Below are 14,357 nucleotides of genomic sequence, written 5' to 3' on the forward strand. Positions count from 1 at the left end.
AGTCAAGCAACCATTTTCAAAAAGTACCAATCTTGAAGGCTATGCTTTTACATGTTGAAAGTAACGAAACCGAAACTGACCTAAAGTTTAGCCTTGTTCGAAAGCCCTTGCGTGTGGCATGTCAGCTTTTCAACTGTATACCTGGATACAGTTGCCGTAAAAAAATGATAGTTTTTTTAGTAATACGGGATTTCAGCTCGTCTTTTAAAAGCTGGAGATGTGTCTTGAACGTCACCTTCACAGACTAACTTAGAGATGTAAGTATTTATCATCATCATCATCATTTCAGTTCTTGTTTTTGCATTTGTTCTCAGGGGCTCGCTAGATGTTTTGGTTTTGCTATTCATAGTTTTGCTCTTGGGGCGCCGACGGATGACGATCCGCAGTCGTTTTCGTCCTTGAAAAGTTGCTTCCGTTTATAGCGCTGCATGATACAAAGAAAGAAGAATGAAGGAACGTCACCGGTTACTCGTTCGCGTGAATATCTGAGCGACGGAACTCCCTAAACGAGGAAAAAAAATGCCTACTACTACTTCGCGTAGCGCGCCGACTGCGCTGCAGCCGCGCGTCCAGTCTTTCGCAACGTCGACTTGGGATGCGCTTGACAACTCCAACAGCTGACGCGGGACGACTGACTCTTCTTTGTGGCTGAGAAGGCTGGGGCCGCCGCTCTATGAGTGACCCCGGGAACGCTAATTTGGGCCATGGTGCCAGCGAATGCGTCGGATCAGTCGCGCGACATGGCTTGCTCGTCGCCGCCTTTGACGCCGGCTGAGGACAGCTGCGAGTGAGTACTACTCGAGTTTCGATCCAGTATGTTGCCGTTCCATGCAGTGCCGTACTTCACGAACGCGGCAAACTTCGTCGGCAACCGTGCGTCGACAGTTCATTGGAGTAATCGGAATCGCAGTTATGGACAGCGAACTTTCCTCATCTCAATTAAGCACATAGCCAAACTCGACGAAGATACTCGATCGCGATCAAAAGTGCATCATGTGGCGCCCAAGTGACGCCGGTGTCAAGCAGGTCCCAATCGATCGTGAATGGTTCGTTGGTGCAAGCTGCGCTGGGTAGCCAGCCAATCACTGACCAACAATCTGATCATGGTAGTGGTAAGGCCATTTCATAACTAACTTCTAGACCGAAATTCGCTCTCTTCCACTTGCGCAAATGAGCCAATCAGGGTAGAAAAACTTGATCGCGATCGAAAATGCGCCGGGTGACACCCACGTGATGTAGGTGCCTCGCGTCATTGGCCAGCTGCACGGGTGAGCGATGTGATCTTGAACTGGCTCGTTAGTAATCAAGATCGAAAGTGTACGCTCCTTTTGACACCTGTGGTGCTTTTTATCGTGAGCCATTTGGGATTAATTTTTTTTTTAGTGCGATTGACTCCTTTCGCAATTGAGCCAATCGTATTCATCATATTTCTTCAAGGACCAACTAAAAGGTGCCAACTGATAGGCATTTGTCGCTACAATCCTGATTGTGCAAGACCAGTGTGGTCGATGGAGTGATTTGTTGGGCGTGTTTACTCGGTCTAACTGCAATATGCAACTGGAATACTTAGAACTCTTACAACTATTTCTTGCACAGACATTTATGAAAATAAAGCATAGTCAAACTGTTGCAACGCCAGCGGTTGCCGAAGTGGACGCAGAACAGCACACATGCATGCGTCTTCTCTCTCTCTTTGTTCTCTCTCCTCCCCTTTCCCCTCTTTCATGATAAGTTTCAAGCGGTTAATAAACGCTGTCTTCTGCCTGGTGACACTGACTAGTTCATGTCTCCGGCTGCTGCCAATGTAACAGTACGAAGCGACGACCGAAGACGCCAAGAATGCGTCTGCAGTATCACAACTAATACGACGGTCCACGAGAAGGAAAAAATTGGCGGATCGTTATGGTTACTAAGGCGGAAGAAGTGTTGCAATGCCAGTGGTTGCCGAAGTGGACGCAGAACAGCACGTGCATGCGTCTTCTCTCTCTCTTTGTTCCCTCTCCGTCCCTTTCCCCTCTTTCATGATATAAGTTTCAAGCGGTTAATAAACGCTGTCTTCTGCCTGGTGACACCGACTTGTTCATGTCTTCGGCGCATCTCTGCCGCCAACGTAACACAAACATTATTTCCACACATACCCCTATGAGTGTGCACAAAAAGATAGGGGATGCCCCACGTCTCATCCCAAAGAAGTTTTCTCGAACATCACCCTACATTTCCATTGAGAAAAGTCTTTTGAGGCCTTTAGTGACCGTAAAACTGCATCTGCCGTGCATAACATGCGGTTTTTGCTGCCATTGGCGAATCATTTCCTCTTCCAATTATCTGCATGTTTAAATAGTACCTCAAACATGTATACCTAATGTAATGTTTAAGCACCATAATCACTACACCTACAATGTTTGCATGCATTCCTTTTTATCACTTCTACCTATATCAATGTATTGTTCTTTGTTCATTTGACAGATCCCCTGACGAGCATGACACTCAGACGATGAAGACAACATCACAGGTATGAGTGTGTTACATGGTCAGCTACGTGTGCCTTTCTTAGTGTATGTGTATCTTATTTTTTTTTAGCTTGCACGGCACGCCTCTGAGAGTGAAAGGAGTTTGCGCAAAAACATGTACTGTCTGATTGGTTCCTACAGTACATAACTAACAAGTGCCTAAGTCGCAATCTGTTTTGGCTCAAGGATAAATTAGTGCTTGAGTTAATTGCCTAGTAGTTGTAATGCCATCTCTCTTAAGGCTTGAACTGCATATGTGCCTTCTGATACCCTAGTACCGCAATACAGTAGTCCAAAAGATTAACTTTTCGATGGAGGTGAAAACGCTGTAGACCCGGGTGCTCAGATTTGGGTGCACGGTAAAGAACTCCAGGTGGTCGAAATTTCCAGAGCCCTCAACTTCGGGATCTCTCACAATCATATGCTGGTTTGGGGACACTAAACCCTACATATCAATCAATGGAAATTAATTTTTTGTTAGCTCACCTAATAGTTTATTGAAGTACATAGTCAGAACTTCAAACATTAAATACATAAAAAATAACCAAGAGTGACAGCGTAAAAGGCAACTTACAGCTTCCATGATATTACACAGACACACAGGTAATCTAGTACTGGCTCAATGGTGTGAAATTGTGGCTCACTTTGAAAGTGCTTTCTCGGTAGTACGACTTAATTTATGGGGCATGGTTGGGGTAATGTCCACAGCATTTCATCACATGTCACTTTAGAGCAGAAAACCAGACAGTCACAGGAGCGCTCAGCAAGAGGCGGCCATATTTTAGCAATAGCAGGAATAAAATTATTGGTAATGTAACAGTAGTGGATTACTGGCCGCGCATGTGTGCATAGATAGATAGTTAAATAAATGTTTATTCTGACAAGTACCGTGCTTTGTATGCAACGACGGGTAGGCTTTAAGGGGATACTGATGTTAAAACATTCTTTTGCTGGTTCTTTTTTGCATTGTTCAGAGGGCCAAGCCCTCCAAAGTCTAAAAAGTGAGCGGGTGAAAATTAAATGAGGTATGTAAAAAAGGTATTGCAGCTTGTTTTTCAAAGCTGAATGAAGTTGCTAATGTACCTGGATGTCGCAACTCGGTATAAGCTTCTTGTCGTGTGCTCACACTAGATATTGTGACGTGACAACAACTGCTTCACTCAGTGGCTGCATTGGCGATGAATAAGAGGCCATTTTGCGTTTCTTGCCGTCTGACGTCATAGCAACTAGCCATGCTGGTGTCTGAAGTCGCCAGAATTATTACTGTAGCCAATGATACACTAAGGGATATCAGTAGTTGCACCATCCGAAAATGGACTTTAAAAGCAAAATAAAACATCTTGTCGGCATTTACTCAGCTTCACATTTGCTTGAAGCTGTCTTTGTATACAGGTGATTTGCATGGTGGAAAAAATACAGCTTCAAAGTTTGGCATCAGTACCTGTCTAAGAGTTGGATTCCGAATGGCTCTTCACTCATACTCTATAAATTGCATCTGGCAAATGCAGCCTTGCTCATGGACCCCAGCCCTGTCATCACGGCACTGTTTTAGTACATCTCCTCAACATCTCCATAAAACATGCTTCCGGTTCTAGTTGGTCTACTAATCGGTACTCCTACTCTTGTCAGTAAAGTCGGAGCACTGTGGCCACTTGTGACCGCCAACCGAAACTCGAATGTGCAGGATGGCAAGTCACTGGCTCAACTCTTTGACGGGGGCACGCTGGTATCCCAGTCCTTCGCTCAGTCGCTTCTGCAGAGCATCCTATCCAGTGTTGAGAGTAGAGACCCTGGTGAGTACGCATGTAGCGTGCCAGTGTGTTGGAAAGTAAAGTCTTCTACTGCGCATGTACGGGGCGAACATGCTCCCCAAATGCAAGTAGGTCCCTAAAAAAGAGCTTACGCTGCAGTGCCACTGAGCACCTCTACATTCTGTGCAGTAAGAAAAAAATACTCCGTAAAACCTAAGCATGATGTTCGCCCAAAGGTGCCTCTAAGCACACCACAATCTCAAATTAATAGTGATTTACATTGGAAAGTTCCTTAATTTGCCTGATACTCTTTTGTTTCGCCATTCAGTATCTGTCACAGTCACTTAAGAAGTGCAAAATGCTTCGAAATGTAGTAATGTACGTATTGTGATTTTCTGCACATACACCTGTCATTGTCAGGCTTCAGTTGACAAGCGGTTCTACTCTAGTGTCATACTCGTGGCATCACTGTGTAGACATTTCTCGCTTCGCATCTGGCTGATGTGATGTTTTCATTTTGTGGTACCTTGTGGTCTATGTATCTGACAAGCCTTAAAGCCACCTGAAAATAAAAGCTGTGAACTTTGCAGTGCATAAGGACCTACATTGCTTGAGGTTGCCTTCTTTGTAGATTGAAAGTAAACACAGTTTTTCCACTTTTGTTGGCTCTATTTGATTTGTCACAATACTAGACTAGATAATGGTCCTGCTGCTAGATGTTGGTTTTGACAAAATCTTTGTCGCCATCTTATTTGTTTTCTTTTTTTTTTAATCTTACAATCTGATTAGTGGTGGCCAATGCCTGGGCGGACACACTATTGGATGTTCTTGAACTTCTACCAAGGGCCACAATATCCCAGCAGGTGGGTCAGGCATTCCTGACTGAAGGAATGCATTCAAGATTGTTTGAAATAGATGAAATATGGGGGGGGGGGGGGGGGTTTTATTTTGAGATTAATGATGAGGTGTGCCTCTATGCCTGTGACCACAATGATACTAGATTTATTTGTGTCTCAGTTAAACAACACATTGCTTTTTCAGAAAGAAGAATCACCATTAAGGCATGCTGCATGACTTCCACGGTGTACCTGATTTTCTTAAAAACATGGGAACAGCAGAAACGCATCTTTGTGGCAGTTTACGCTTTATATGGGAAGAACATTATACATCAATGTATAAAGTATCCAGGTTAGCTATGTGTGGAGGGCAGAAGGATCACTGCCTAATACAGTTCACTAAGTTGCCGTATACAAACACGCATGTATCATGTCTGCAACTAAAATTGTTTGCAGGTGTTGCCTGTGGCTGTGCAGAAGGGGCAGCTGACCCAGTCGCCCCTGTCTCGTCTCGTCTCCTGCCGTTTGTTAGGTGCTGTGGCTGCGCTGCTGGAGCCAGCTGTGTAAGTGTTATTAAGCTCTCTCATTTTACTTGAAGACCCAGGTGCCGGAGATTATAGTTTGGCCCGAAATTGTTTTTCAGTGAGCAATAGGCTTGGGAAGCAAACTTTCAACAAAGGGAAAAGTTCAACACACCTTTACTTAAAGGGCCCTTAAATCCTCGTGAGCTCAAAGACAAGAGAGTTGCTTCTTTCGCACCCTCGCTACGTTCCTTGCGCTCACTACTCGCCCTCAATACCCTTCGCTGACCGACGCTCCTCCGCTTAAATGCACCTATATACCCCAAAAAGTAGACAGTGAGATGACCGCCACTATAGCTTAGTGATAGAGCATCCGACGCATCATACGAAGGTTGCAGGTTAGGATCCTGTCGGCGGCAAGTTATCTTTTCGTCAACTTTTTCTTTTTCACTTTTATATTATAAGTTATTCTAAGCATGTCCCCTACACTTTTCTTTGCATCTTAGGCTGTTTGTTCTCAATAATATAGTGTCTGACAAAGAAAACCATCTCCTAAAGTTACTCTTCTTTCCTACATTGATTTATAGGTTTCAAAGAGATTCATGTTAATTAAATTGGAACTAAATATCTATTTCTTCTAATGTCATTTATGCATTGTTCTTGTCTAAGTAGAGTAAGCCTAAAGCTGAAAACGTAGTGCAAATTTGTTTTCGGTTATGTTCATTTCGAGCTATAAAATGTTATACTTTTGATGTATCTCGCGGGAAATAGAATGTTGAACTAGTCTTGCATTCAGCGAAGTGGCTATATTCAGCAGTACACTGCAAAATAAAATTAAATAAAGATGTATTTATTAGGTAAGAAGTTCAATTCACCCAGAGCACTATGTGTCGGGCTTTATTTTAGTCGCTAGTTTACACAATTACAGTGAACACAAATGGTGTGCATAGTTGTGTACAATTTGTCTCAGAGTTTTTATGACTTTTTTTTAGGTGTACTTATGTTTAGTAGCAGAATAAATGGTTGCAACTTGATTATCCTGTTGGTAATGTCTACAACACAAGCGTACAGAGGGATCTCCTGCCACTGGCCGAGTCCCTATGCCAGGATCCAGACCCGAAAGTCCGGTCCAGTGTGTGCTGTCAGCTGGGGGCTCTCACTCGGTCCGTCGGGTGAGTGCCTAACTCTTACCATTATGACGGAGTTCAAGTGTCCCCCTAACCCACCCTGAGATCGAAATTTAGTTGCTGCATTGCCATTGTGCACGAATCGTCAACGAGCACGTAGCCACGAGAAATTTTCAGAATGAGGTCGTAATAGCGAAGTCACGTGTGTTCGATGATCGAAAAGAGGCACCCCCGCTTGTTCTGCACTTTCTTTCGCTAGGCTCCGTTCGTTGGCTCGTCACGCCTTCTGGCCAAGTGCACCTTTTATGAGGAAGAGTGTTGAACGTGCTTACCTGTGAGCTAACAGACAGGTTCATTTTTTTTTTGGATGACATCACCAAACGTGACAGTTCACGTCATGGCCAATGCTGGCGATCACCGAAAGGCCCGTAGAGAAAAAGGGAACTTTTTAAAGAGTCTTTTAAAGTGTAAAGAGTCTTTTTTCGACTTTAGAGCGCAGCCGAGGCTAGTAGTGCTGTCACAATCGGCATTGTTGTTCGTGTTGGCATTATGAACTTCATACACATGTTTACTTGAAATGCTTACTTGAAACTGTGCTACACTAAAGGAATGATTTACAAAGACATGGAAGTGCAGGTTAGGATAGCAGAGAGCTTAGTAACGTTGAAAGTTGGGTGAGTTAGGGATATTTCATGTTTACTTGTAAAGCAATGCATGAAGACAAGGCACAAAAGGAATGAAAAGACAGAACTAATGCTGCCGAAGTTGTCCTGTCTGTTCATTTTCTTTGCGCCTTGTCTCCATTCACTGCTTTACAAATAAGTGTAGAGCTTGTTGATGTGGTGCGATTCCTGAATTCAAAGTTCCTGTATAGACTTCTAAACTGGCATAAAATCGGAGTGACCAGAGGCGGGAAAGAGGCCATTGATATACACAGAATGAAATCTACGTCAATGATAATGGTGTAGTGATGCACGGCAGGGATTTCTCAGTGCTACATATGGTTTGCAGGCTGGGATTGACAAAGCAGTACCTAATGCCTTGCCTGCTGGAGCTGTCGGGTGACGGGGACTGTGCCGTTCGACGTGCTGCTCTGGAAGCTACCATCACCATGCTAGGCCTTTTGGATGACGGTATGCTTTCTATTCTTTTCGCTTTTAGTATACTCTCACAACCAAAGAAAAAAAATGAAAAGGTTTGCACAAGAGTGCATCGGAACTTTAATGCTGTTTTGTTAGTTTGGTGTCACACTGTTCTATTTTTTGGTTCGAAGTAAAGTTGAAGAAATTAGTAGTTAGCGTTGAATAACTTCAAAGCGACATATACCGGCAGGATGGAAGTAGTAGTGGGTGCTTATGAGAGGTGAAATATGTTATGCTTTCGAATTTGCCCTACTTGGCCCATGTAAGCTAATGGAAAAATATAATCAAGGTGAAGCTTATATGCCCACCTAACGTTGAAGTATAGTGGCCCTTCGCTGCAGTTAAACTTTTCTTAGGGGGCTACATACGACAAAATATGTCTATTAGTTCACTTCTAATGCTTTGAACATTTGGAAGCTCTTGACTCATGCAAAGTGAATTCAAATATTGTAATACACATCCGAGTATTTAAAGCACTAGATGTTTTACAAAAACCTAATATTTTTGTATTTTGGCACTTATGTTTGTTCCTAAACAAAACTATGTCATGTCCTCGTTACACTTTACCCCAATCTATCTTGTTTACATAAATATAAATATAGATGCTTGAAAAGATGCTATAAAAATCAATGACCTCATGAGTAGTTGTTGGAATTTCAAGGTAGTGTCACCGTTCACCTTCTTTTTTTGTGCACCTTTTTGTGCTTGCCAAGCATCTTCCTTGAGTATGAGAGGCATTTTTTTTTTTTTGTGCTCAAGAAAGGTAGACTCAAACTTTATTCTAACGAAGTTGCTTCTCACATGAAAATAAGTTTGTTATATCAAGAAACTTGTTATAAAAGTATATTCTTTGCCTTGTATCGATCGCAAAAGTATTCTTCATTTACTTCGTTATATCCGGGTTTGTTATACCATGGTTTGAGTGTATTGAAAATGAATCGTTTCTCCCTCATGTCGTTTAAACTTCTGTTAAAGAGTAGTTTGTTGAGCCGGTTCTGCTACTCCTCTATATTAGTGCCATGCCGGGACAGTCTGGTGTCTCTGGTTCTTCGGTGGAAGCGAGGTTCAGGCAGCGAGTTGGCTTTTCTGGCCACACAAATCGGACCACTCTGCCATTTGCCAACAGGTGAGAAAACCTGTCGACGGTGTGAGCATGGACCCACGTCCCACAAACAAGGTAGGATGTCTCTAGTAGATGGAGATGGGAGAGCTTTTACAGAAAAAGTCAGTTTTGCCAAAAGAACCAGGCAATGAATGCGATAGCAAGATATTCGAATTTTTATGAAGCAAGGCTGGCATTTTTAGGAGCAATAATAATTGCAGTAAACATGCGCTTCCAGTAAACATACCAGCCAACTATCCTGATTTGCCTGAGAGACTCTTGAACTTTGACTAATTTCTCGAGAAACAGAATACACTCCTCCGAAATGAACATGTACATTAGAAAGACGCATCGGGAGTGGCGGTCATTCATTTTTGTTGTTGTTGTGGCCCCAAAGAACATGCCAAATTAATATGTGCACCAGATTTGTTCTGTCACATCGCCAACCTCTGCTTTACTGATTTGCTGTATTTCTAGGGGACCAGGTTGGTAGGTGTGCTAATCAATCTTTGGCAGTTGGTCGCTTTGGCCAAAATGAGACCAATTTGTCAGGGCCGCACACGCAAGCAATATTGCAGGAATTCTGGAGAAAAGCGGCTGGCTTGTAGAGCTGTACCAGGAGCTGTCGTCTGCTGGACTGAGCGCCTGCAACAAGAGCAGCCCGGACAAAGTGCCCACTATGCACGGCATTGGTGCCCGATGTCGCCGGATTTGTGCCCACTTTTTTCCTGTAAGGCTGATATCGAAATTGTGTTCCCCCTCTTTCTGTCGCATGCATAGAGTTACCAGAACTGCACTGATATGCAGACCAATATCTAAGCTTGGAAAAATATTCAAGCACTTGAAATATTCGAATGATTACAGTATTTTAATTTGTTTTGATGTAATTATAAGTTGTTTGAAACATTGAAGCACTCGGAATGAGTGAAAAGTAGTATATTTGACCTAATAGGAACTCCCCACTAACAAATAAAATTTTGCTGCAGCGTAGGATTGGCATACCGTGAAAGCACATATCCAGAAAAAACTCGTGCCGTTGCAAAGTTGCACATCAAGGGCAAATGTATGTATCACTTGCATGTTGCTTAAATTTAATAAATTTACATTCGTGTGATATGGACTGACACGCATTAGGTTTGCGAATTCGGCAGATGTTCTGGTGTCAATGTCGGCGTTGTCCTTAGTTCTGAGCGAAAGTTTTAAGATAGATTTGAGATAAAAATAGGAGCCAGAGGGCGTTTGCACTTTGGCTTTCCTTGTGGTGCAGTTTAGGCCTTCACCAAGAAGCGAAGTTAGGCCAGCGATTGGGAAGTGATAGTAAGAGGTGGTGGGAAGCGATAGTAGGTAGGAGGTGGTATGGACTAGAGCTGATTTCTTTGAGGAGGAACATAAACAAATTTGTAATGCAGGTTAATGGCTGTTCTATCTTTTTCAAGAATGAATGCTGGCGCATCGATGCTTGTTATGACAGAACTCTCTTAGCGACTGTTCATTGTGCAGCCTCCTGCTGTGTACTTTCAGGTGCCCTCCTTGTGAAGACAAGAGGCAAATCCTCTGGTTTTAATTTTGCTAATTCACTTTGTACATTTCCTGTCCTTCCTCTTCTCTTTTTACTTCCCGAATGCTCAGCTCCGCTGGTGGTACACGAGAAGGTAATCCAACATTCGAAAAATATTTTTGTTTTATTTTGGAAGTTTACGAAGAACTACCGACAGTGAACTACGGTTTCATGTTTATTTGCTTATAATACTCTCAAACTTCAATATAAAAAACATTGATATTGTTGCGGGTTATAAATTACAGGGGGTTTATTTAAAAACACAGACAGTGGGACTTGTAGAGACGCTCTCAGAGAAGGCCGCTGAGATTGTCGTCTTCTTCACTCTGCTGCGCTGCGCCTCTCGAGCAAATCCGCGTTCTTCGTTGTCGTCGCTATTTCGCCGCTAAATGCAGCTATGCACGCGGCATTACCCTTTCGCCAGAGTGAGCGTCGTCCCGACGCTCAACAGGTAGAGATGCGGCCATCGAGTGTTTACATCACTGAGAGTGGTAAAGTTTCATGCGGACCACGTGCACTGTCTCAGGCAGATGCTGCCGACGTTTGGAACAGGAGGAGGCGTCGGGCATGACTTCGTACGTCACGTCGCTAAGACGGCGCAGAACCTTGTAGGGTCCGAAGTATCGGCGTAGAAGTTTCTCTGAGAGGCCTCGTCGTGGTACAGGAAACCAAACCCAGACTCCTGGTTGATAAATGACGAATCGATGGTGAAGGTTGTACCGTTGGGCGTCAAGTTGCTGCTGGTTCATTATTCTGACGTGGGCAAGCTGCCTTGCTTCTTCGGCGCGCTCAGTGAAGTCTGCGGCGTCTGTCTCTGAGTCATTGCAATCGTAAGGCAGCATGGCGTCAAGCATTGTCGTAACTTCTCTGCCATGAATTAGTGCGAACGGCGTCATTTTTGTTGTTTCCTGGCACGCCGTATTATACGCGAATGTGATGTACAACAATATTTGGTCCCAATTTTTGTGTTCTACGTCGACGTACATGCAAAGCATGTCAGCGATTGTCTTGTTAAGTCTTTCTGTAAGCCCATTCGTTTGTGGGTGGTAAGCTGTCGTCATCCTATGCGCTGTGCCACTCAGCGTAAGCACAGTGCGCAAAAGCTCGGCTGTAAACGCGGTACCTTTGTCTGTTATGACGACAGCTGGAGCACCATGTCTCAGAACAATGTTCTCAATGAAAAACTGGGCCGCTTCAGCTGCAGTGCCACTCGCGATTGCCTTGGTCTCCACGTATCGGGTGAGGTAGTCCGTTGCCACTATAACCCATGTGTTGCCGCTGTCCGATGTTGTGAATGGGCCCAGCAGATTCATTCCGATTTGAGAAAACGGGGTTTCTGGCACGGGCACAGGATGTAATAGCCCAGCGGGTTTGACAGGTGGTACCTTGCGCCGCTGACAGTCAATGCATGTTCGGACATAATGTTTAACTTCTGCTACGATTCTTTGCCAGTAATATTTTTCTTTGATGCGTGTCAGTGTTCTTGTGAAACCAAGGTGGCCCGCAGTGGCTTCGTCATGGCAGGCTTGTAAAATTTCGCTGCGGAGAGCGCCAGGAACTACCAGCAGATAGCTTCTACCTGTTGATGAAAAGTTCTTTTTGTACAGAATTCCGTCCCGTAAACAGAATGAGGATAAGTTCTTCGAAAAAACTCTTGGTGCATTGGCGGCTCGTACGTTCAAGAATTCTATAAGCGAGTTGAGCTCCCGATCATCTTGTTGTTGCCGAGAAATGATAGCTGCATCAACAACTCCTAAAAAACCTGCGAAATCATCATCCTCTATAGCCGGTTATTCAATCGGTGACCTTGACAAACAGTCGGCGTCTAAGTGTTGCCTTCCGGACTTGTAAACTACGGCCATGTCGTACTCTTGGAGCCGTAAGCTCCATCGTGTTAAACGTCCAGATGGGTCTTTCATGTTGGTCAACCAACAAAGAGAGTGATGGTCGCTTACGACTTGGAAAGCGTGGCCATATAAGTACGGGCGGAACTTCGCAACTGCCCAAACGATGGCCAGACACTCCTTCTCCGTTGTTGAGTAGTTGGACTCGGCGCGTGTCAACGTTCTGCTAGCGTAGGCAACCACTCTCTCCCCACCATCTTGGGATTGGACAAGAACAGCACCTAGGCCCACATTGCTGGTGTCTGTATGGATGGCTGTTGGTGCATTCTCGTCCAAGTGAGCGAGGACAGGTGGAGTTTGTAGACGCTGTCGCAGCTCGTTGAATGAAGCTTCTTGCTCTTCACCCCATATAATTTCGATGTCTTCCCTTGTAAGGCGGGTGAGTGGAGAGGCGATGTGTGCGAAGCCTGCTATAAATCGCCGTTAGTAGGCGCAGAGACCCAGAAAACGCCTGACCGCTTTCTTATCAACAGGCCTTGCAAACTTTGGGACGGCTGCTGTTTTATCTGGGTCAGGCTTCACACCTTCGCGACTGATCATGTGTCCCAGGAACTGGAGTTCTTCGAAGCCGAAGTGGCATTTTTCCGGTTTGAGTGTGAGTCCAGCGGACTGCATGGCTTGAAGGACTGACAGTAGCCGCTTTAGATGCTCTTCAAACGTGGCCGAAAAAACGATCACGTCGTCGAGGTACACAAGGCATGTTTTCCATTTCAGGCTGGACAGAATAGTATCCATTAGTCTCTGAAACGTGGCTGGGGCTGAGCATAGACCGAAAGGGAGGACTTTTAAAGCCCGTCTGGTGTCACGAAGGCGGTCTTTTCTCGGTCACGCTCATCTACTTCTATTTGCCAGTATCCACTTTTAAGGTCCATTGACGAGAAGTAGCGCGCATGCCGTAGCCTGTGCAAAAAGTCATCGATCCGTGGTAATGGATAAACACCTTTTTTTGTAACATGGTTCAGCTTACGATAATCGATGCAGAAACGCAAACTGCCGTCTTTCTTTTTCACGAGTACCACTGGCGATGCCCAAGGACTCTTTGATGGTTGGATAACGCCATCCTCTAGCATCTTCTTGACTTGCTGCTGGATTACCTCACGTTCTTTCTGAGCGACGCGGTATGGGTTCTGTCGGATCGGTCTTGCTGTGTCTTCCGTAATTATGTGATGCTTAGTCAGAGGCGTTCGACCTACTCGTGATGTCGATGAGAAGCAGTCCTTGAACTGGTCGAGCAGCTCCATAAGACGGCATCTTTCAGTCGGTGTTAGACTCGACCGATATCAGCTGGTGGTGTATGTGGAGGTGATTGAGCTGTGGCTTCTCCTTGCATTAGAAGACAGTCGTGAGAGTAGTCGAGCTCTTCGAGGTACGTCACAGCTGTGCCTTTACCGATGTGCCAGCGCTCATTCGTGAAGTTGGTCAGAAGCACGTCTGCGCGCCCATCCACTAAGCTGACGATACCGCGAGCGATGGCGATGCCTTGGTGAAAAAGAAGGTCAGTGATGCGTTCGGCTATGGCGTCTTCATTACAGTGTACGGTGCAACACACGGAAACAAGACTACATGACAGTGGTGGCACGCAGACGTCGTCGTCGACCACACGTAACACCCTGGGTTCTTGGTCTGGATCAGTGGTCACAGACTTGTCAGCGGCGAATGTGATCACACCGTCGCGTATGTTGACCACAGCACCGTACTCTCTTAAGAAGTCCATTCCCAGTATCATAGGTTTGCAGCACTCCGGTAGGATCAGAAATGTGGCTACAAAAGCCACATTCTCAATAGTGAGTCTTGCTGTACATTTTCCCGTGGGAGTCATTATCTGGCCTCCAGCACTTCGGATATAAGGGCCCGTCCATTCCATCCTGACTTTCTTGAGTTCGTCTGCCAATCGTTCACTCATTAT

The 14,357-nt window shown here is 44.8% G+C and overlaps 1 protein-coding gene across 2 annotated transcripts in view; it reads left to right on the forward strand.

Moving 5' to 3' along the window:
* The first annotated feature begins 324 nt into the window (after positions 1–324).
* LOC119164298 (serine/threonine-protein phosphatase 4 regulatory subunit 4) overlaps positions 325–14,357 on the forward strand; it is a 41,672-nt gene continuing 27,639 nt past the window's right edge. The window contains exons 1-9 of one of the 2 annotated variants that reach the window (XM_037416458.2): positions 325–787; positions 2,467–2,512; positions 4,195–4,303; positions 5,051–5,124; positions 5,554–5,660; positions 6,683–6,790; positions 7,757–7,878; positions 8,903–9,013; positions 9,568–9,719. In XM_037416458.2, coding sequence (XP_037272355.2) covers positions 705–787; positions 2,467–2,512; positions 4,195–4,303; positions 5,051–5,124; positions 5,554–5,660; positions 6,683–6,790; positions 7,757–7,878; positions 8,903–9,013; positions 9,568–9,719 — 912 coding nt within the window. In that variant the 5' untranslated portion in view covers positions 325–704. The remainder of the gene's footprint in view (positions 788–2,466; positions 2,513–4,194; positions 4,304–5,050; positions 5,125–5,553; positions 5,661–6,682; positions 6,791–7,756; positions 7,879–8,902; positions 9,014–9,567; positions 9,720–14,357) is intronic. The other variant, XM_075871346.1, reaches the window with a different exon arrangement.

Source organism: Rhipicephalus microplus, chromosome 8 (genome assembly GCF_043290135.1).
Source record: "Rhipicephalus microplus isolate Deutch F79 chromosome 8, USDA_Rmic, whole genome shotgun sequence".
NCBI classification, from domain to species: domain Eukaryota; kingdom Metazoa; phylum Arthropoda; class Arachnida; order Ixodida; family Ixodidae; genus Rhipicephalus; species Rhipicephalus microplus.